A 23,672-nucleotide genomic window follows, 5' to 3' on the forward strand; every position below is an offset into this window, starting at 1 on the left:
AGGCAGCCCGGGCCGCCCATAGGGTTCCGGTTCGTTTATTGAGTACATGACAGGTAAGACAGACAGTGTAAAATCACATGTAGTATTTGTACTTTTAAAAAAATTACAATAAATTACTGAATAATTAGTAAAAGCGGTTTTACCCATGGCTGCTCTCCGGCTACAGGACAGAGGAGGCAGGAAAATAAGAAATATGTACGAGCTGTGAATACACATAGAGAACGTCACGAGGGGGGATTAACACTGAGTAGCACACCGAGTAGTGTTACATGGGAACGTCCGACCACACGCGTCCTTCCCAGCCTTTACATTCCCAATGCCAGCCAAAAGCTGTCGCAAACCTTGCCTTCAGTGCGGGGTTTGCTCTTGCTGAGCACCAGCATCTCTCGCTCTGGCCCTTCGAGGCAGATGCTTGCGCACTGAGATGAATTTAGCTGTACAAACAGCATTAATTCTCCTTCCTCGGAGCGGATGCCCTGCTACCAGAAGGCTAACTCTTAGTTTCTTCTGGGCTTTGCTGATTTAGAGAGCAGTCGCTCGGTCTCCCAGTTATTTAATCTCCTTAACTGGAAAGAGATCTAGTCTATTCGGGTTTCCCATAACGGGCTGATGGCAGAGCACCACACTGCTTTGACTTCTTCCTCTGCAGGTGTAAATGCCCTCTGATGTGCAGCAGTTTCTACGAGCACGTCCGCGGTTAGACACTTTGTACACGAGATGTTCAGAAGGGACACCCTCAGCAGCTGCAGGTGGCACAGCACTCCTGCAAACCTTCCTATCCCCAGCATTTGCAAGGGCTGACTGATCACAGTATTCTTAGGAGTCTTTCTGAAAATTGGACCCATGGCTAGTTAGCAAAAAAAAAAAATAAAAAAAATAGAGACTCAGCAAGAAAATGAATATTTTCTGTACCAACAGGGAAAATCCAGCAGACCAGTGTGCCACAGGTCTGCAATGCTGAGGCTGATTCACTGACTTGTACGTCAGGAACATACTCCCTCCTCCTTACAACTGTCACGGGCCCACTGATTGACTTAATATTACTTCTGCACTGAAGTCAAGGAGCTTGTGGCTTCCCAGACGAACTAAAAACAGTGGCTTTCAACGAATTAGAAGAGCAAAAGCTAGAAAACCGAGTTTATCTGAAAACCATCTCCTGAATGCTGAGTAAGAAAAAAGTCATCATATGCTATGAAAATGCCAAATCACATCTGAAAGAAACCAGCAGATCCGAGAATGTCTGTGTTTAGATCTTGGGGTGCTGGGAGCAGTGGGGCACATCTGCATTATAGCTGCTGGGTCACAGAACAGCACTGAAGAACTTACAAGACTATTTATAGGTCAGGGTCCTATAGCACCTGAGGACACTGCATGAGCTCTCAGACTGCAGCCAGATGTGAACATGGTTTCAAGCCAGGCTGCATCTGCTGTGCAAGTTACCCAGGAACCTACAGCAAACAAGGGCAGGCAAGGAGCAGTTACTGTCTGAAATAAAACTTCATTAAAATAAAAGATAGCAAAAGGCAGACATGCATAATTTACGGTGGTAATTCTGTATGTCAGGGGCTATTAGGTTCTAATGGCTCTTGAGAATGTAAATCTAATTCTGCCAGCCCAAGTAGCCAAAAAAGCACCTACACAAAAGCAGTCACTGTCTGAAGCCCCATATCGATCAGAATCTATCGTAATTGTGTAGTTACTGGTCTCTGATTAAAGAACAACAACAACAGAAAAGAACAAACACAAAATATCAAACCATCCTGCCATCTGCCACATTATCTCCCTGTTTCATTTCCCAAAGACAATTACTGCTTTGAGTTCACCCTGACACGGAGGAAAGTTCGTAGTCACTGGATGAACTGAACTGCCTCTCCACCTTCTTCTGATCTTTGATCTTTTGGAGAATGTTGACCTTTTTCTCAAAGTAGTTTACGAGGGCTGTCTCAGTCAGCATGGAAGCTAGGATCTGCTCAAAGGAGATTGACCAGTCAGTGTCAATGGTACTGCCATACCTGGCAGCTGCACTGCCACCTTCACAGCCAACCAGGACCGTGTCATCTGCAATGTCTTCACACTGCAGGGAGCCTGTGCTGACCATGGAGTAGGAAGACATGGACATATCATCTTTGGTTTCATCATCTGATAGCAGCTGCAAAGGAGAGCCTTGTCCTTCCCCTGACCCATCTCCTAGAGTATGGTTCTCCTGCTGGTTTTTTTCGGGCTGAGCATCTCCGCAGGTTTTGTCCTCATGGTCAGCTTGGGGTTGCTGCTCCACTGCCGAATTCTGACTCTGTTCAGATGTTGGTGACTCCTCTTCACTCACGGGATCTTGGGTACTGTTTGTTTTGCAGTCCTCAGACTTCCTTACAGGTCTGCTGGAGAACTTCTTTCCGACCTCCCCAATTCGCAGAAGGAGACTGGCTACAGTGGCAATTGCATGGTACAGCTCTTGTTCTACAGGGTCTTCACTGAACATGTTGTAAAGGGTCTTGCATAACTCTATGAATTGTTCCTTTCAAAGACAAAGACCAAAAATCATACTTAAGGATGTAAAAAGTTGACAGTGGTAGATGAAGCAACAGGCACTACCTTGCCTGACTCTTCATTTATTTGCCTCCCCATCAAGTAGTGACTTCTACTGATTCAGAACAGTCCAAATCAGGCAAACTCTTCTCTCTGCTGTACCGGTTAAACTGAGACACAGCTAGGAATTTAATAGTGGCAGTATTTTTGCTGCCAGATGAACTGAATGCTAACATGCTCACACCTGAGAAAACCTGAAGTTTTACTGCTACTCTTCTGTGGTCAGCTTCTACACATTTCCAAACTGGTATAAAAAGCACCCATAAAGGAAATTAGAGACAGAAAAGATGGCACTAGTCATCAGACTCTCTTGTAAACACATTCTTTGCTCTCTACCAAGAAGCTTTAACATGAGGCAATACAAAACCAAAAAGCCAAACAAGTTTGTATGACTGATGGCATATCTGAAACATACTGCTGCAGAGGGAAAACAAAGATTGCGGGTCTTACAGGAAAAGATGATCTGGAAGGCATAGAATCAAACACGTTTGACTGGTGGAAACAAAGCAGTTTGATAGCCAGCTACGTGCCCACTGAGGAATTAAACGCAACTGTATAGAATTAGAGGCTTCTAAAGCTCACCAGACCAGAACAGCAAGGCAATCTACTGGCACTGGACTGAGCATGCTGGCAAAATAGCTGCCACATATTGCTGAATTCTCCAATAAGCTATCCGTCATCTAACTAGAAACCTTCAGGTTCACTTCTTACCTGGCTCATTTTGGGGAGATCTTTAATAGTTTCTTTCTTGGACTCTTTTTCCTTGGCCCACATTCTTAGGTAGTATCTGTAGTCCTGTGGACTGGTACCTTTCTCCTCTGCAAAACAAGACCAAGGCACTACTGCCAGGGGGTTAATGGTTTCAGACAAAGAGAACCCCGTGTCAGCAAAAAATGCATTGGAAGCAGGTTTTATTGACAGCTCAGGAAAGTATCTATCAGGAAAGCTGCATTAATTTCTGCTGGTTTATCTGATAAAATTCAGTAGAGCAATAATCTTCACAATGACTTGTGTTGGAAGGGACCTTAAAGAGCATCTAGTTCCAACCCCCTTGCCATGGGCAGGGATGCCACCCACTAGATCAGCCAACCTGTCCTTGAACGCTTCCAGGGATGGGACATCCACAAGTTCTCTGGGCAACCAGGTCTAGTGTCTCACTACCCTCTGAGTGAAGAATTTCCTCCGAACATTTAAACTAAATCTTCCCTCTTTTAGTTTAAAACCGTTCCCCTTTGTCCTATCACAATCTGCCCATGTAAAAAGTCGCTCTCCATCTTTTCTATAACCCCCCTTTAAGTATTAAAAGGCTCCAGTAAAGTCTCCCTGGAATATTCACTTCTCCAGGCTGAACATCCCCAGCTCTCTCAGCCTTTCTTCATAGGAGAGGTGCTCCAGCCTCTACTCATCATTGTGGCCCTTCCCTGGACCCGCTCTAACAGGTCCAGGTCCACATCTTTCTTGTTTTGGGGGTCCCAAATCTAGATGCAGCGCTCTAGGAGGGGCCTCACAAGGGCAGAGTAGAGGGGGACAGTCACCTCCCTCAACCTGCTGGCCACACCTCTATTGATGCAGCCCAGGATACACTTGGCCTTCTGGGCTGCAATCTTAACACTCCTGCATTAGCCTGACTTCTAATAAATGAATTCTGTTAGTTGATAACTAACTAAACGTGATTTTCAAATGTTATAATCTTGGTAGGCTAAAAAGTCAGAGCAGTAAGGCATGAGAGAGGGCTACTTTGCAGCTCACATCCCACTTTATCACTGTCCATGCGGGACACTTTGAAAGGTCTCCATGATACAGCGAAGGACAACGAAGTTAATAATATGAAAGAAACAAGACTGGAATGTGGTCTCTTTATGATAAAATTACCTTTTTCTTGACCATTGTCATTTCTCCTTCCTTTGTCTTCTGGGGTTTCTAAAAATAATGAAATTATTAAAAAGTCATTAATATCTGATTTTCAACAACACAACACATGAAGAATATAAGACAACTCATATCCAAATTAAAATCATCTATGGATATATTTAATAGAAGCTAGATCACACACTCCCACAGGACATAAGTGTGAGGGTGTTAGGATAAACTGGAAAAAAAGAAGCCACACTGAAAAAGTGGGTGAAACAGCTGGGGGAGGTGGCAGAACTCTAAAAGAAAGGGTGAAACAGACATGAAAGGCACCTAAGCAATGACATGGCTTAAAGACAAAAGTTCAGTTATCCAAAGCAAGATAACAAATGGAAAAAACTAATCCACAACTGAGCACACAGGGTAAGTGACTAATGTCTACACTGTCCATTACTCATGGGCTGAGCAGACATTTTGGCAGTAATTTGTGGAGTCTAAGTTTATGAATTTCACTTCCTATATTGTCACTAGACTGCACAGGAAATCTTGTCTGAGCTCAGACTTATTCAGTTAGCCATCTAGCACCAAACAGTGCAACTACCCCTTTTATTTAACTCTTTTTTTTTGGAGCATTATTCCATTTTGGTAAACATTAAGCACAAACAACATACTTTGTCCATACTTAAGATGGACAAAACCTATTTTGGCCAAGGTTGAAACACAACAGGTAGAATATATTGAAGTGCGTTTAATTACTTATAGTACTTTATTCACAGAGGGAATGTCATGAGAGAGGTGCAGCAGCAATTTCAGAGCATTTAAAATAGCATGTTGGTGCTGGCAGAAAATATCAGCATTACAGCCATGTTCAACGTGTGCACATAATCCATGGACTGACCTTGAGACTCACAGGGCAGGCAGAAATCCAGCTCTGAGACAAAAGGAGATACTGGAGCAGCAGAAAGAGGGGTTGAGGGGACAATATCGCAGATAAAACAGAAGAAAAGGCCACACAGAGACAAACACAGAGAAAGAAACAAAAACAAGAAGAGAGACAATGAGACTTGCATGAAAAACCCAAATCAGGGTGAGAGACAGGAACTGGTAAAAGCACACTGCTCCTTCTCAGCAGTCTCTGATTGTGCTTCAGAGCGTGCTGTGTCCTGCGTGAAATGGGTGCTCAGCAGTTTAAGCTCCGAACTTCTTTCCCATCATGCAATAACAGCAGCCAACTCAAAACCACTGGCAATCTTAACATATTGCCCACCATGAGACCATGCCTTGCAAAAATCACCATTCACAGCACATGGATTTGTGCCGCAACTCCTACCTAAACTGAGAGGTACAGGCACAAAGTGTTGCATTACCTTCTGTCGTAACATCCTCTGTGAAATAACTTGTGGCCTCCAAAGCAGACTCTGTCTCCTCTGGATTCAGAGCTGTACTCACAGAGAAAGAAATGTTAAGATCTCTAAGGTAACTGAACAGTGGTATTACCCATTTCATCAGCAAAACTCATGAGGCATCCCTTTTCTATTGCATGTCAGAACAGACCATGCCCACTAGTAGCAGTATATGGAAGCAATCACTCACCAGGAGGCAGATGAAGTTTGTAAAGTATTTTGAGTTTATCAGTGAGGTCACCATGGTACATCCCACCTGCAAGTAAAAATATAAATAAATCAGAAGAGTAAGAAAATAGCAGTTAGGAAAAAGAATCACCCTCTGCACACAAGCTCAAAACAGAATGAGTTCCAATGCGATGAGGAAATGCTAAGCTGAATAAAGCCCTCTGCAGAAGCAGCAAAAAAATATCCCCAGCACAGCATCATCTTGTAGGTTTGCCACCTATTGTTTCCCAAAATAGGAGACATTCTAGAAGGAAAAAGGCATCTTTTGTTCTGCCTGAAACATCTTGTAAGACTGTCAACCCTCCCTTCACGACAGTGCAAACATCACCATCTCTTTATTTTTTTAGTTCTCTGTTTGGAAGAGGACAGAAAGTGTTTTCTTGTAATATTCCAAGATCTCCAGAAATACCACTTACTCATCCCTGTAACAAACTCCTTGAAGTTAATGAGAGAATCCCTGTTCTCATCCAGAAGCCGGAACAAGCGTCCTGCCAGCACAGGTGTATGTGCACCGCAGGACCAGGGTGTCAAACTGACGAACAGCTCTTTGAACTGCTCCATGTCTATGCGATACTGCTCCAGGTAGGGCAAACTCTGATCTCGGCGGGCAGCTGCAGCACGATTATTTCCCCAGTAGCAACTCATCAGATACTTTGCCTTTGGAGGGAAGGGATTGATAGGTCAGATTGCATTATACTACAACAATCCATGGGAGTGGAGACTTTCTTACAGCTCAAGAATAGCACCAAGCAAGCAGAGACGAGATATTTCAGACACCCTGTTTATCTCAACCATTATTACTAGCGTTATTTCACTACAAAATAGTACGATGTGAAGGAAGAGACAGGGATTTCACAAAACCATATGGAACACATTTAAGTGAAAAATACAAAAAAGATTATTTCAGGTTTGAATGAAATGAAACTTGGTATTTACTGCAAAGGGAACATGCAGATTTTAGAACTAGGACTCTGAATCTACAGCATAGTGGAACTGAATTTGCAGTGACTTTGGTAAATGCAGTTTGATGGTATTTTTTTTTATTTATTTTTAAACAATACATACACTGGCAAACAGAGGCAAAGCACTTACAGTTACAGAGCAACTCCATGGCAAACTTGAGAATAAAAACTGAGGTATAAGTCAATCCTAGCTCCTAAGTGCTGTGTGACATTCCTTTCCCTTGACTGGGCTCTCTAAATAAGCACCATTCAAACACTGTGAACTCGGTTTGACCATCTTTTCCCCCCAAGAATCACTTAGTAATAGAACCAGTCTCAGTTGCACCACATATAACAGAACCCCACATCTGCTTCTGACAAGTTGGATCAAGAATAAAAACAGAATCATTACTTCCTTTTTGACTTGTTCTGACATTTGTTCTGTGTCAGAACACATTCTTCCTCACTCTGTAACTTCTATAGGTTCTTACCTTGAACACTACATACAGCTCTTCCAGTTCTTCAATAGAGAAACCAATGTCACTAGACACAGCTCGGACCTACAGTTAGGGAGAAAACAGAGTGAGCTATTTATTTCAAAGCTAGACAAATTAAATATGACTCACTGAAATATCTGTGTAACAAAGAAGAGAAGAAAACAATTGCAAGGAGATATGACACAAGAGAGGAGAGAAAACATAATTATTCCAGTACCTTCCACTGCTATGGATTACAGGTCAAGAAGACAGTTTCTGGTCAAGCAGAAACCACTGACATTTTAAGCAGCTAGTAAAAAATTACTGATTACTTCCTGTTTCTGCAGCCCCGAGAACCCTATGTTGCTCCTCCCTCTTGTTTTTATCTTCAGATATTTGACTCAGATGCACAGAAAAACAACAGCAAAAGAAACAGATGGACAAGGTTCCCCACCTGGGATGTGGGAGATAGTTGCAATAGATGTCGATATTCGTTTCTGGCCATGAACCCTTCTATAAAATTCCCCAACATGTTAACATACTCTCTAAATGGGAGAAAAATAATTATCTGCTATCTAGCTTTTCTGAAAGATTACAGGCAAGTAGGAAAACAGACAGCGTAAGGCAGTGGAGGCTATTACGAGGCCTATAAGCGGTTTTTATCTCCCTCCATGCCAAGTATCTCATTTGATCATGCCCCATCACTTTAAACCATTTTACTAGATTAACTAGAAGAAAACTGAAGATCCTGAAGAAGAAAACTGAAAATCCATTATTCCAGCCAGTAAATCCATTTCTCATATTAAGTTCTTCAGGTGACTTAAAACCAGGTTTGCTACACAGCAAACTTTCTAGATTCTTAAAGCAAAATGCATTGCATTAATATGCCATTTGGTAGCTCATTTAATCTGGGAGTCACATACCACGCTCTTCTTGGCTGTATCCTCTAGAGACTGGATCACCTTCAGCCTTTGTTTAAAACGCATTTGTTCAATGTCATCTGCCTTCAAATTGCTAAATTTCTACAAAAAAAAAAAGCAGACCAAGTCAGCATCATCTCCTAAAGAACAAATAATCCCTGTTCAGTTACATGTTCTTTAACAAGTGTAGTGGACCCTCAGAGATGATCTAAAAACCCCAGAAACCTTTTACCAGCAGCAAAACTGTGAGAAAAAACTGTGGAAATGAACTGGGATGTTTCCATGTTTCTGCAGCATACCTCATGATTTTTGCCAGTCTCCACTGGTGCTGGAGAGATTCTTTGGAATCCACAATAGTCAAAAGTTTTAGGCTCTCCTTATACCAAACAAGAAGATTAATGGCTTGACCATGCACTCCTTGAGCACCTCAAGCTACAAGCAGTTCAAATTCTGGCTGCATAAGTATAAAACTGTATTTTAGGAGAGAAAAATCACTTAGGCAAAAACTAAGCCAGAACCTGACCTCATAGGATGTTTTGATGAGGTCAAAGATGTCAATTTCAAGTGGTGGGTCATCTCCACTGGTCAATAAGGCATGCAAGTGGGGAATAGGGGGTGAGACGCTCTGTCTGTTAACTACATTGTCCAAATACCTGTGAAGAAAACCAACAAACAGATCCAAGACTCCAGGATTAGTGTCAAAGAAAAGCAGTAATATCCTAAATGCATCAGTCCTAACTCCTTTGTATTATTAATGTAAACATATAGGAAAATTTAATTTTTCCCAGCTAACCTACAATGCTATCCTTAACATCTCAGACAGCTGATTTTCACTGTATTTTGGGGATATCTATTCTGTTCAAAAGCAGGCTCCCAGCAGTAAGCTGAAGATCTTACTGTAAATAGGATAGATTCACATTTCAAACAAGGAAATCTTTTATTTACTATACTTGGGAAATATCTGCTTGATAAAGTTTTCTATTACAAGAAGGCCATTCTTGTCAGGACTTGTTCTTAATAGCGGATTAGAATTCTTCTGTGAATTTTGGATAAGCAACCCTGTGGATTTCAAATTCAAACTGAGAAACAGGAATGTAGTATGCCACAAAGCAAACAACTCTGGAAATATGGGATTCCTCAGCTCATACTTCAGCTGAAAATTTGTTTCAGCTGTTGCAGAAAGCAATAGCAAGTATCTCTGGTGCTCAAGTTTCATCCTAGACAAATTTCTATGACCTGCTATGTAATGGAATTCATGGGAACTAAGACTCTCTCTTATAAGGCAGAAAGGAATGACGACTAAAAAGGGTACCATCACCATTCAGTTATAAATAAGAACAAGTAATGGTACCTGCCCAGAATAGTCATGGCTTCACCTTCATCACAGCACTGTAACAACTTCTCCATGTTTGCATCAAGTATGGCCAATGACACCTGCAAGATAAACTTGATGCCCTCATAGAAAAAACAGTCAACAATGACCACAGCACTCTCAAAGGGCATGACACTGAGAAAGAGTGTGAGAAACCAAGAAAGGGATATGGTGGAAATCACTCCCAGCTCCTGCATCTTTTCTGACAGCTGTGGAAGATACTCTCGTGTAAGTTCTTCAAAGATGCCTTGGTCCACCAATGCACCTGGGAAAAGAGACAAGAACAATGTCAGAACTCGAATTTGCGGGGTCATGGTACTGTAACCAAGCTAATTAATTATTAAACAAAACAGTGTGAGCTCACTTTGATTTCCTATCAGCTTCTTAACATCAGAACTAAAACTAACACATTTGTTTAGATTTGTTACCCTGTTCTCAATAAACACAACGTATATAGATGGAGATTATTCTCGACTCCATCTTCCTGGTTTAGTTTGGTAGCCCGTACCGTCTCTTCCTATGCCTCCATCATACACCTGCAACTTTAAAGGGAACAAGCTTGTGCTTCATCTTTAAAACGTATCGCATTTAATTAATTCTGAAGAAACAAAATATTCCTGAGAGATGCTGATAGAACTGTAGCTGAAAATCCAGGCTCCAGCATGAAATTGACAGAGACTCACCCACTACTCTTGTATTGTAGTAATCTGGCAACATCCGCTCACATAAAGCCACTAGGAGCCAGAAAGCTTCTTCCTCATTGCAGTATAACAACAGCACTGATGTAACAATGTTCATTGCCTATGTGCCGGCAGCATTAAATACACAGAGAGAGAGAAACATGAAGACGTTCATGAAAATTCTGTCATTACAGATGAGCTAAACTTAAAGAGCGTGATTACAGCAAAGCAGTCTTGTGGGACTGAGAGTCAGATTTATTTCCAGCTTTTACTGGTATCTGAGTCACTAGGTGACCTTGAGACAATTAACCTTCCTGTTTCAGTTCCTCTGTGAGGCAGCAGATAATGTAACTACTCTTTGTGAGGCACTTTTGTTAATAAACATGACCATATATGATTTTCAAAGTTTTCAGAAAAAGCTTTGATCGTAACAGAACAATGTAACAAGAACCTCTCATGGCATAGCAATACACAAAACAAATCTGAATTTCTACTGAGTTGTTTCGCAAACAAGCAACTGGCTTCATTTGTGATGTATTGCTCATGTGCATTGCCATTCACTCAATTTCATTGCTCATTTCAAGGAAACCATGAGATGCTTTTCTTGAAGTAAGGAGAGCTCCAGCAGAAAAACTACCGAAAGAATGTGTCACCACACGTAGCAGAAATGTGCAAAGTCTATATAAATGCTGTATCCAAAGGATAATTAAGAGATCCGTGCAATATCACTTCTTTCCACCACATGGGCAGCAAGAAGGAAAAGCTTGAAACTGAACAAAGAACTGCTGAAAAGATCCAATACAGTCATGGTAACCATGCAGGGGCTAATAAGTCTAAGACTTCTTTCTTACCTGACAGTACCCAATTGTTGGATTTCTGAATGCATAAGCTGTTAAGACTCTCCGGAGGGCAGCAATTCCCAACTCATTCTGGAAGGCAGGATGTTCTGGCATAGAACGGTGCAGATCCCTCTCGATTTCTTCTGTAGCAAGATTGTACTTTCCCATTGACTTTTCCACAAGATCTCCATAGTAACCAGGATGAGTGACCATCTCGTTCCAAGCCCCTGTAATGACAAATAAATACTGCATCACTTCTTGTGCTTCAGAATACAGACTCTATGCCCACAGCATCAGAGAAGAGGTGTCCAGGAAGCACTACACAAACTCAGCAACTACAAATAGATATGAAAGTATAGAAACAAACTCTCTCTTAAAGCATCAGGTTAGAGTGTAGGTCCCAACACTGAAATTCAGACAAAATTGATCAAAGAGCAACTACACTCATAAATAAAGTCATACTAGTAATGCAATCACTGCATTTTTGCCCAAAACCACAATGAAGTATAATTCAGGTGGAGTTAACTTCTGATTTATCTCTTCTGAAATGAGCTGTGATTTAGAGCTTTTCCCTTGAGATGTGCAGAACACTTATTTCTGCTAGCTGCCAAAGTATCCAGCACAACCTCCTACCTGAGAAAAGTAGCCACAGCTCTCCACGAAGATTCTCTGGAATTCCTTTCTGCACCAGCTCCCTAGTCTTGGCAGTGCGATACATACACATCCCTCTCCCATACTCAAAGAAATGAATGTTCCAAGACTCTTCCTTCATCTTCTCCTTTGCCTGCACAGGAACAAACAAAGCCATTTTAGGAGATCAAAGCATTTTTATATTTGCATAACAGGTGATTTCTGGGTACTCAGGCCTCCATTTCATGAAAGAAATGCACTGTGTCACCTAAAGATTTTCTTCTGCTGAATAAAAGGGTGTATGCTAATCTATACTGTTCTGAATCAGTTCTGACCTGCTTTAAGTTGTCTCCACCAGAGAACATGGGCTGTGCAATGATATTACACCTTGCAAATCTCTACATAAATGCAAGAACCTTGGTCTAAGATGATTGTCTAGGAAGCAGAGACACCAGTTCTCTACTGCTTTGATGTGAAGAAAAGCAGTTCTTCACAGATACTAATTTGTATCCCAAAAGCACACTAACACAGGTTTCTCAGCCTCTACTCATGTATCTCAGTCCTGATACAGTAAGCTGAGGGTCAGGTTACATCTATACAGCACTACATGGTGACAGACAGTGATACTGCAGAGGTGACAGAAGCTAGGGAGAAAACGCATTTATAGAGTCTCAGAGCAGGACAGGAAATCTGCTACCTACTAAACACTATTTATAGTTAATTGCTCTAAGTTAAAATATCATTTACCCCTTTGGGTCCCAAGAGCTCCTCAGAATTTCTTCTGAAAAGTTTGAGTAGTCCCTGGGAGGCTGTTGGCACCTCTCCTGCACAGAAGTTGACAGGTCGATTGTTGAGAGCAGACGTGGGGCTAACTGCAAGTGGGCTGCTGGAAGGCAACTCTGGAACCTCCTAGAAAATGCAAACATTTACTTTGATAAAAAACGTAATATATTTCTATTGTTGTAAAGTTAGTCATACGTAACATATCTGCCAGACTGGAGACAGAGGTGGTAGAGAAGAGGTAGCTACAGTCCTGGCTTTTCCTTTATATCATCCTTCAAGAACTATCCCAGTGTCCACCTGAAAGGTGGACAAATGCTCCTCCCACCTATTTCCTTAGTACCTCGCATCCAGCATCACCCAAATTCCACTTCCATTCCCTGTCACTGACGCATGGTTTCTTGGATGGTGTTCTCTGCAAGAAGTCAGAGATTCTCTGTACCAAGAAATCTCGGTCCTTCAGATTGGCAAAGAAGAAGGTCATTTTACTTTTAGTGCTGATGGACAGAGGGCTGGGCAAGACACTGGAACTATCGGCCTTCTCAACTATTGTCACCTAGAAGACAAAGACAGAAGACAAAGGGCACAAGACATTTGGATCTAGCAGATTCTCCATTATCTGCAAAGCATGACACAAAAGCTAGAAGCAGACAAAAAGATAAGAAAAGGCTGTAGTAATACACAATTAAGAAATCCCTACCTCCCTGAGAGGAATGATGAGATGACAAGCCTCCTCTGCCTTGCTGGCAAAACAGATGTAGTTGTTGGAAACAAACATCTGGCCAGGAATGTGCATCTTGTTGAATGGTGTCCACAAGGTACAGTCTGTATGTCCATCCAGGCACTCATCCTTGGGCAGCCGAAAAGTGGCACGGTAGCATTCGTTTTTGGCTCGAGCATCAAGGTCTCTGGGGAAAAGTAGAGAGCAGTCCCTAGAGTTTTTTTTTTTCTCATTGGAAAAACCCACACAAACACTAGCGTAAGTGTTCGTTCCAGTAACAAACTCCAGACTGTGCTGTGAATTCTTACTATTCATTTCTCTAACTGAGATGCCACCCCTTATCTGACTCCTCTTTCAGCCTTCAGACATGCTTCACTGACAAGGTATGTCCTGCAATACAAGATAAAATAGGCAAGCGCATCTCAGAACAGAAATCTGGGAAACTGAAATGTGACATCAGATTCAGAAACTGTTTAGAACAGTCCCCAGTGGAAGGATTTTTTGCAATAAACATATTTATTTTTATAAATTTTGAACTTCAGGCCAAGGGGACAGCGTCATTTTCTTCTTTCACACTTTCTTTTTTAAATATGATTTTCAATAGTTTGAAGTTGAAAAGTCCTTCTGAGAGCCTCTAGACTGTACCTTCATGCATGAGAAAGACATGAGGGTTTATGTGCATTCAGTACCAATTAGGGATGGAAAAAAACAACAGGCAGAGGGCTAATGACTGAAATAAGTGATGCATCGCCTAGAGTGAGAAAAACCCAGGGGCACCTGAGAGCTACACAGTAATGCTGATTTATTATTACAATCCCCTTTCCTCTGTCTTCTCTTCTCACTGCTGGAAACACACACCTTTTTAGCGCAGAGATGTTCTTAAGAGGCTTCCTGGGCTTTGGGAGGGACTTGTCCTGTAGGAAGCTCTCATTATCCAGTAGCTGCCGCATAGCAATGTTAGCCAACTGCTCCATCAACTTGAAGGTCTCATTGATGTTAAGAAACATGGAAAAATAAAGTTCGCTGTCCCTTGTGCTCACTTTAATGCACTCAGGGAACAGCAGCGTAGCATTTTTTTCTAGCTGGGTTACATCCACCCACTGAATCACCAGTGTCACTAGGAAAAAAAAAAGTTAAAAAAGCTACTATTACAAATTGAGACGAAACAAAAATCAGAAATGAAGCTCAATCAGCAAGAAAGCTCTCAACGTAGCAGTATTTTTCTCCTCTTACACATGCGCATTTCTTTTCTTTATACTTTTCTGGGTTCTCCAAAAATACTTGGAAATATTCCTTGGGAATAGCTGGACTAGAAATAATGCAGCTCCAAAGGACTCTATCAATTAAATGCTTTCAATTACAATTACGTTTTAATTCTTTCTTTCTAGCAACTTTGTACTCAGGGGCTTAAGCTTTGTAAATACTAGGTGGTGGTTCCCAAACAAAACTCACTGAAGTAAAAAAATTGCTTGGTTCTCTAATTCAGTGGAAGTAAAAGCCCAGGTGTACAACCTGGCAGTTTAAACTTCACTGAAGTGCCTATGAGCGTAAGGACTGATCTACAAGTCGAGCCATAGCTCAAAGGATTCCTAAAGAGAAAAACAAAACAAAACAAAACAAAATACCATTCAGCTTAAAAAAAAAAAAAAAGTCCCCATGAAAGATCACCCACATCAAAAAGATCACGGGTAATAGCAGGAAAACAACTAGTAAGTTTATAACTCACCCTCTTTGCCCAGTAGGAAGGAATAGAAACAGAGGTGATTGACAGTGAGGTACAGCCATCCCTGCCGGGGTACACGCCCCTTCCAATAGCTGCAAGAATAGTAATTGACCAACTTCTCCACCTCTGGCATCCCAAACTGCTTCCGCATCTTCAGTTCAGCCTCTTTGAATTTACCTGGATCCTCTTCGCTCTGGGGCTGCTGATTCTTGTTCTCTTCAGCAATAATTCCCTGAAGGACACGGGAGGAGAGACACAGAGATAAGAAATGCCTGCTGACAGACAGAATATATAGTTAAAGGTCACAGCAGCAATCCGGAAGACAGAAAGAAGAAGCACAACACAGCAGTCAACATTTCTCCTGTCAAGTTAGAGAAACAGTAGACATGTAGAAAGAGCAGTCAGATAGCCTGGGAGTCTACGAGCTGATCTGCTCCTGAACACACGCAGCTAGTGTTCACATCTAACATCTGACTGCATTTCTCACAGCTGGTCTGGTAACACTTTGAACACCCTGCAGGAGAACTGGTCTGTTTTCACTTGCAAACACGCTTCTTCAACAGGAAGATCATCATCTGTCAGGAAGCACCGAGCTCTGCAAACTGTCAGATCTTGACCGGCCAGAAGGAAAAACAAATTACCACAATCTCTCTCGCACACAGACACACAGCAACTACAGAGAAACCTGACGAGTATTAGAAAAGCCTCAGACTGCTTCTGTTCAATAAGAAAACTGCACGTTAAGTTTCTACTCTGCAGAATCTGTGGGCTGGTCATCTGAAGTGTGTTAACTGCACAACAAGCAGAGACACCTGTCTGAACGCCCACGCAAGTTAGGGTTCAGTTCCTTTACAACCTAGATGGCCTCTAGACCATCACGGGAACACAAATGCATTGCTTACAAACTAGAATTCTCTCCTCCATATTCATTCCTAGATCAACTTTAGTTTAACACTGTGTCAGAGGTTCGCAAGAATTATAATAAGAGATTAGATTTTAATTAGTTACCCTAAGTAGGCTGTTCCTTGACATCTACTGCCCATAACCTCCCCCCCCAACATTTGTCCAGTGTTATGGACGTAATGTCATGCTGACAACACTGTATGCATTTCATGACAATTCCAAATGCATGTCTGAAGCTCTGCAATGGAGCTCTTGCTTCCTCCCTCCCAAGGGTAAAAAAGTTCTTAATACCACCTCCCTATTCTTTATCAGGATCTAGAAGTCTTTCAGGGAAGCATGTCCCTTACATGTATCTTGCCCTTGACAAAGGTGGTGATATCTTCTTCGTTATCAAAGATGGATAGAGTCTGCAGTAAGTTATTCTCCAGCCATTCCCAGTGCTTTGTGATCTCTTTACGAGATGATCCTAGTTGAAGGGGTGAAAGATGAAGGGAAGGGCAAAGAAAAAAAGAAATTAGAACAAGCTCTTTTTTTCTCCAAGTTTATAGCAGTAAATTAATAATTACCAAACAGTGATGAAACATCGAACACACCAATTGTATACGTGTTGAGGATATTATATACACACCATTATGTTTCTAATGAAATGTCTCAGTTGCCACTGAGGATAACAAGCACACTACCAACACATCATCCTATTTGCAATTACACAGCAAAGTGTTTTTTTTTTTCCCAGACAAAAAGCATTGTTACGCTCCACAGAAGAAGTACTCTTTTAATTCCTAATAGTCTAGGATAAAAATAATGAACTTTCAGAAAAAACAGGAAATTTCAGAACAATCAAACTTTTTACACCTACAAAGGGGTTTCATTTTTCATGGGCAGCAGAGAACACACAATTACAAAACAAAAAGCAACCGAAGTATTCAAACGTCAGATGCTATGTTCTTTGCTTTCTTAAAGAAAAAAAAGGTCTCAGCAAAACTTGTATCAAACAGTTAGTTGTCTTTAACCATATAGCCCACAAGGTTCACAGAGGACAAGCTTCGCTGTGTAGCCAGTTTAATGAACTCTTCTATAAAAAGTTGCTTTCATTAACGTTTTGTTTCCTTAATTGTTTCAGAGATTTATGTTTAGTAAAAGATTTCTTCACCTCTATCAACGGCTATTACTCTATTCTTTTATGCAGAAGAAATAAAAAACCAATTCAATTTTTTAAGAAGATAAGAAACAACATTAAACGCCGACAAAACTGAATTTGCAAGTCAAAGACACTTGTAAATTTCTCATTGCCAAATTCCAGTAGATTCATCCTTTGAAGTTTCAAACAAAAGCAATGGGATACGTAAAAATGTTAACAGCATGCCTCCCACTACTCAAATTCTCTGCTAGAACATTAAACCCCTCAATGTGGTTAATGAAGGCAATGGAGAAAACAGCAGGAAACACAAACAGTGCCCTAAAGCTACTGCTCTACCTGACTTTCTTTTTTAAGAGGCTGCTTCAGCAAAGAAACAATATTTGTGTATTTGTAGTTGGATACCTGGCCACAAAACCAAACCCCAGCTAATCTGTGGTTTCATAAGCAAAAATAACTCCAGAACCTGAAACCAAAAACTAGAAGCAAATAAGCTGTCTTGTCTCAGAGGACTGCAGGACTACGAATTCGAGTTTCTGTGTACAGGTCCATGGGTTAGACACCAAATATAGTTTCTTCTGCTTTTGTATATAAGTTTACTTGGTGTTTATTCTAGCCATTTGACATTGTTTCTGAAGCATAACTAATTTTGAATAATATAAAATGGCTAATTTTAAGAGCACAGAATTATCAATTACAGGATGCTTTGGTCGTCAAAAACAACAACAACAACCAAACACACCAACAGTCAAGCAGTAGCGGCGGGGGAATAAATCCCATCTTCTAGTTTGTTTCATGACCTGCATCTCTCACGAAGCGACAGCAAACATACTGCTAAAAGACAGGTCTCAATAGTTGAGGTCTTTCTACAAACAACATTAGAATAATATACACAAAATAACTAAAATGCTGCAATTTCTACAAAGAGTTCTAAGAACAAAGTGCTGAAGGCTGAAGCTGCATGCATAACCGGAAGGTTGCCCACTAGTATTTACACATGACAAACCATACATTAAAGATGGACATTTTTCAGCTAGGGAACCATGTAAATTTTATAACTTCAAGTGAATGCCAGTACTCTTCTTCTGACAGTAACACGAGAATATATGATATAATTAAAAACAGTACTTTGGATGAGTATAATGTATTTATTCTAGTATAATAATTTATCAAATTCCATACAGTTGCTATATAGCCCATCTCATTCTACCATGCTGCATCACTTCAAAGTAACTGAAATATTGAGAATATAAGCTAATGCACTACTGAAATTGTACAAAAACCACTCACTGAGTGTCAAGATACTACAGAATTATTTGCACCATGTGTGGCTACTAAATATTCTGTGTTTTTTTTTTTCCTATTCAGTTTCTGTTCTGCCATCTTATTTTCCTGTTTTCTTCTTCTCTGCCTCCTCGTTCGTCAAAAGGGAAACTGAGTTTCTGTGGAACACAGCAATTTCTAAAGCTCTCCTGCTGAATTTAAGCAGCTCTGCAAGGGCGAATATTGTGTTGGTTGCCTGGGGACAAGATGGGAACAGGGAAAACAAGGTTTCAACATCTGTAGGCTTAGCAAATAATTACTTCATGCTCAGATTTTTACTTCTCAACCACAAAGTGAGAAGTGAAGATGCTTATTGTAAACAAAGTCACTCTAACAAATATGTCTTAAGATATTTTCAGCAACCAGTAGGACTTAAAGCCTTAAGCAAAGTTCACCACTGGATACCAGAAGGTTGTACCACAATATTCCAACGCAGCAGCTACATCTGTCAAGTAAAAGAGGCCAAGAATTCTTGCTGTTTAAAAAAAGATATATATTAATATATTTTATAGATATACTACAGCTATACATCTATTACAGGCCAGAAATAGCAGAAGAAAAAAAAAGGATGAAAACACTAAGAAGATTTCCACAAGAGTGTTTGGCACTTTGAATGACCTTACACGTTCCCATTTGTGCTCTGTTCCTGGTAAGCAGGTTTTCGCACAGCACTCATTATCCCGCAGAAATCTTTTTCATCACAGCTTTATTTTCTGAGCAATCCACTATGACCCTACAAACCGATATATCTCGGAAGATACAAATTTCATAACAGCTGCAGAAACGGAAGCTTTTACAGAGCCTTATGTTCACAACCTATAGTTTAAACAACACCAAGAAGTTTTGCCGTTTCTGGCATCACCCACTGCCCCACCAACATTTCCTGAGCAGTCAAAGAATACTCCTATGTGGGTAACTGATCACCTGAAGAAAACAGAGAATAGAATAACATGAATCCAGCCTCTGACAAGAGTCCCGTCAATACATACCACATGCTACTGCCCAATACACTTGAGAGTCCTGAGTCTGGTGCAGAATACGGTACGGGGCAACTCTGGCACTGGAATCCAAAACTACATCTAACGTTCCCACAAGGAGACCTAGGGAGCAAAGATACAGATATTAAAGCAATGCAATACCAAACCAAAGAACCGGGTTAAGCAAAAATACATCACTGACACTACAGAAAAGTACCAGTGGTCTCATTATGCACCCTGTGATGGTACTTGGTCAAGAAAACAAAGACATAAATCCAGTCACTGAAAGCAAATTACCTATGAGCCACCAAAGGTAATCTCACTGTTAATGGCTGAAGTTTAGATGGCAATTAAATATCTACTAAACCTCATTATGATCCTCTGCCTTCCTAGGAGAGTTTTATAATGAAATTAAATGCATTTTTCTCCATGGGATCCGGACAAATAGGAGAGACAGTTAAAGTGGAACGTCTTCAGACTAACTTTGTCTGAGAAATACTTCTCCAAAAACAGAGCTTTGTCCTCAGTGCGGGCAATAATCCCATAAGCCTCTAAGATCTTTCATCACTGCATCCAAATGATTGCAACAAGAATATGAAGTCTCCAGAATCTCCGTGCTTCTGCTACTAACTGATTTTTAAGCCACTGAACTAGAACATGAAAGAGTTTTCAATACCGTATCTTTCAGCATCACCTATGCAAACAGAAGGCAAGGTCCATTCCAAAATGGAACCAAATAGTTCTAGAAAACTGGTACTCCCAGGTTTCAGTGATGTTCCTATAGGTACTTCAATTAGATAAAGAATGCAGGTAGAGAATCAAAATTCGGTAATTCAGAAGTTATTTTTTTAATATGATGTTAAATAAAAAGGCAGGCATTTTCAAAAGTAAATGCTGACCGCCACTAGACTTCGTAAAGCAAATCCATTCATTTCAATTACATCAATTTGCTAGTTAAATCAAATATTTAAGATGATACTTTGTTTTATTAATTCTATATAATGTACTACGAGCACCTTTAGCATAAATTAATTTTGCAACATCTTCATGATTTCGTTTTCTAACCTTAGAACAGGGAGAGAGAGCACAGTTGCTCCTCTGGAGTGCTATTCAGGAGACCCAGGCCCGATTCCCTGCCACCCTCCCTACGCTTTGTGTGAGCCTGAGCAAATTGTACTCATCTGTATCTTTCACTATCTGTGAAACTTCCTTCTCCTCTTCTTTATCTCCCTCAGTTACCCAAAAGCAAGCAATAGATTAAGGACATAGCACTGAGCCTACTTCAAGAGAAGCACCACAGATAACACGATCATCCAGAGACCATCCACATGGGGTTTGGTAATCCTTAAAACAAACACGTATGCATCCAGCACAACAGGATCTGTTTTGGCTCCGAGTTTCTTGTGTATAGTTGTCGGCAGAATGTGGATTAAAAACTCATTTTGTATACTTCCTATAACAACACTGGATGTGTCATATACATTGACACATGCACCAGTAACAAGACACGTTTAAGAACTTGAGTACAACAGCGATTTAAACAACTTGTTAGCTTGGCTGAATATCTACATTCTAACCCCCAGATGTGAACTTGCAGCTGTACAGCTCTGTAAGGAGCTCGTGCGGCTCCCAGCACGCAGGGGCTCTGGAGAAGAGTCTCATTGGGCTGGACTTGCTCAAGAAGCAAACTGGCTCAAAGCTTCAACCACTTAAGAAAAGACCAGTCTAAATGTTTAATCGTCCAGAGCAGCGCCAAGAGTGACTTCTCCTTGTAAAGAAACTGGGAAATTCCAGAACACATTTATATGCTCACACACAAAATTACACTAACCGCGTTACATAAGAGAGTAATTCAAAACCATTTTAAGTATCGTGAAAAAGATGAAATACGCTAAGGATGTTTATCAACTGTGTCATTTCTGTAGTCTGTATTTTCTGTATTTGGTCCACAGGGCCAATACACGAGGCTGGTTGCGCGTAACCCAACCGACGCAAGAGGCACCTTTTTATTATTTACATAACTGTGCAGACATTCCGCACATAAACGGGGTGTTTGGGAAGGGAGGGAATTCTGCTGCCGTTCACGTCGTGCCTTGGCCACAGTTATGTCCGTTTAACGGTCCCTGTCCCCAGCCACGGGTACCGGGCACACGCACCCAGCGCCGCTCGGCTGCGTGCCTGTCAGTTACCGCACGGCTTCCCCTCCGGCCACGCACAGCACCGTGAGCGTCCCCCAGATATGTAGGGGCACCCCAGGGCTATCTGTGAGCACCTCAGCGATACGGGCGAGTACCACAGCGATACCTCTATCGCAGCGATACCTCTATCGCAGCGATAGCCGCGAGTACCACAGCGATGCCTGCGAGTATCACAGCAACGCTCCTTACAAACCACACCTTGCTCTCCCCCAACCTAAACCTTTTTTTTGGGGGGCATGAAGCACGCCCCAAGGACCCGAGGCCACCTGAGCGACCCAAAAACCCTTTATCCCAACCCAATTTTTCCCGGGCCAGGCGGGGAGGGCCGGGGCCGCCCGGGGGTGTCTCGGAGAAGGCCGAGCCCCCTCAAGCCGCCCGCCCCGGGTCCCCCACAGCCCCCGCGCAGCCCCGCGCCTCTCTCGGCCCCTCAGCGCCCCCCGGGCCGGAGCCTGCCCCCAGCCCCGCCGCGCCTCACCCGTGAGGCCGCCCCCTTTGCCGTGTCCCCGCCGGCGCTGGAGCAAGAAGAAGGGGTTGGCCCGCTCCGTCACCCACAGCGCGCCGGCCAGCAGCACCTCCTCGGGCCCCAGCCACATGGCGGCGGCTCGGCCCGGCCCCGGTTTGGCTCGGTTCGGCCCGGCCCGGCCCGGCCCGGCCGGAGCGCTGGGGGGGAGTTGGCGCAGGGGGAGCGGCCGGGCCGCGCCGCGCCGCCCGGTCACGGGGCCGCGCCGGACGCCATCGCGCCCCCTGGCGGCCCGGGCCCCGCACGGCAGCGGGGCGGTGCCGTGCTGCCGCCGTGGCGCCGCGGCCCGCTCCGCAGGCTCCGCAGCGAGGAGGTCGCGGGTTCGAATCCTGCTCCCGGATATTGTGCGGTGGGATTTACCTGCCTGCTTTACCGCTCCTCCGGTTGCCGTTCTTCGCACCTCAGCGGCTGCAGGGAGCTGTGTGCTGCAGAGAGCACGGCCCTCGCCGCTGTCCTGTTGGGAACTGGGGAGACCTTTGCCAGGACCGCTATAATTTGACATACTAACGCTTACATACTAACACCGGGCAGGTGAAAAAATCTCCCCCTGCAGCCCTGTGGGATCCGTTGACATGAACTAACAGGGATTATGTAAATGCTGTCTCCCGTTGTACACGCTAATTTACCGGTGCACAGCTCCACAGGCCGCTCTGTGGGGCTGCGGCCTGCTCCCCAGATGGCGGCTCCCCGCGCTGCGGCCCCGGCCCTGGAACAGGCTCCGACTCTGCCAGCGGTTCCACCGCTGCGTTGGGGAAAAGTGAGGGCATTTACCCTTTTTATTGAGCACCTCTGGCGGCTCAGGCTTGACCCTGCACCTCCTCCCAGCTGCTGGCTTCATTTTGATCCTCTCCTTTGGCAGAGCTGGAGCCTGTCGTGGCCGGCACTCAAGCCCGCGGTGGGTTCCTGCAGCAGTGGAGCAGGAGGCACGGTGCTTCCCCGGTTCTTGGCCGCTGTTTTTGTTTTAATAACCATCAGAGAATCTCCCCACAAATACTGAAAGTGTCACAACAGCAGAAAATATTGGCGTCTACCATCCCCCTGCTTACTGCCAGGCTCCCAGGAAGGCGGGAATGCCGTGTTTTCGTTAGGCCATCAATCCTTCAGCCCTGGGATGATTTATCCTCTGTGTTAGTGCACTGCCCTAATCCCGGTTGGAGCCTTTGTGCACTACTGTAATATAAATATTTATTAGCTGGCTGAGCTTTCAAGGCTCTGCCTTCATCGTGATAGCATGGCTCTGTGTGGGAGCAGCGTGCTGGCCTCTGAGCGCTGGATCTGCTGCGGGAAGGGGCCGAGCACGGGGCTGGTCCCCGGGGCAGTGGGTGACGGAGAGATGCTCAAATGCTGCCCCACACACCCTGGGACTGGGGGCGGCTTGGCACCTTCCAGGTGGCAAACGCTTCAGGAACGTGGGCTGGTGTTTCCTAGATGCTAACGTGCCACTTTGAGCCATGTGGCTTTTAATG

General features: G+C 43.0%; 1 protein-coding gene across 5 annotated transcripts; it reads right to left on the bottom strand.

The window, feature by feature from the left end:
- Positions 1-19: 19 nt before the first annotated feature.
- On the bottom strand, positions 20-22,422 carry TBC1D9B (TBC1 domain family member 9B). Of its 5 annotated transcripts, XM_080555119.1 has the most exons (23): positions 22,162-22,421; positions 19,501-19,611; positions 18,479-18,707; positions 16,398-16,516; positions 15,151-15,379; positions 14,283-14,541; positions 13,404-13,611; positions 13,047-13,259; positions 12,671-12,832; positions 11,927-12,077; positions 11,306-11,520; positions 10,458-10,575; positions 9,754-10,039; positions 8,926-9,055; positions 8,406-8,504; positions 7,498-7,566; positions 6,482-6,722; positions 6,028-6,093; positions 5,802-5,873; positions 5,333-5,383; positions 4,456-4,503; positions 3,295-3,425; positions 20-2,512 (listed from the first exon to the last, which is right to left on the bottom strand). In XM_080555119.1, exons 5-23 carry the CDS (start codon positions 15,296-15,298, stop codon positions 1,820-1,822), a joined length of 3,360 nt encoding a protein of 1,119 aa, XP_080411245.1. In that variant the 5' UTR covers positions 15,299-15,379; positions 16,398-16,516; positions 18,479-18,707; positions 19,501-19,611; positions 22,162-22,421; the 3' UTR covers positions 20-1,819. The 5 variants fall into 5 exon arrangements, with proteins under 5 accessions (XP_080411245.1, XP_080411241.1, XP_080411242.1 ...); XM_080555115.1 differs by lacking the exon at positions 18,479-18,707 and having other exon boundaries at positions 22,162-22,422; XM_080555116.1 differs by lacking the exon at positions 18,479-18,707 and having other exon boundaries at positions 3,295-3,401.
- Positions 22,423-23,672: the final 1,250 nt, after the last annotated feature.

Source organism: Anser brachyrhynchus, assembly GCF_964034855.1.
Source record: "Anser brachyrhynchus genome assembly, chromosome: 14".
Lineage (NCBI taxonomy): Eukaryota > Metazoa > Chordata > Aves > Anseriformes > Anatidae > Anser > Anser brachyrhynchus.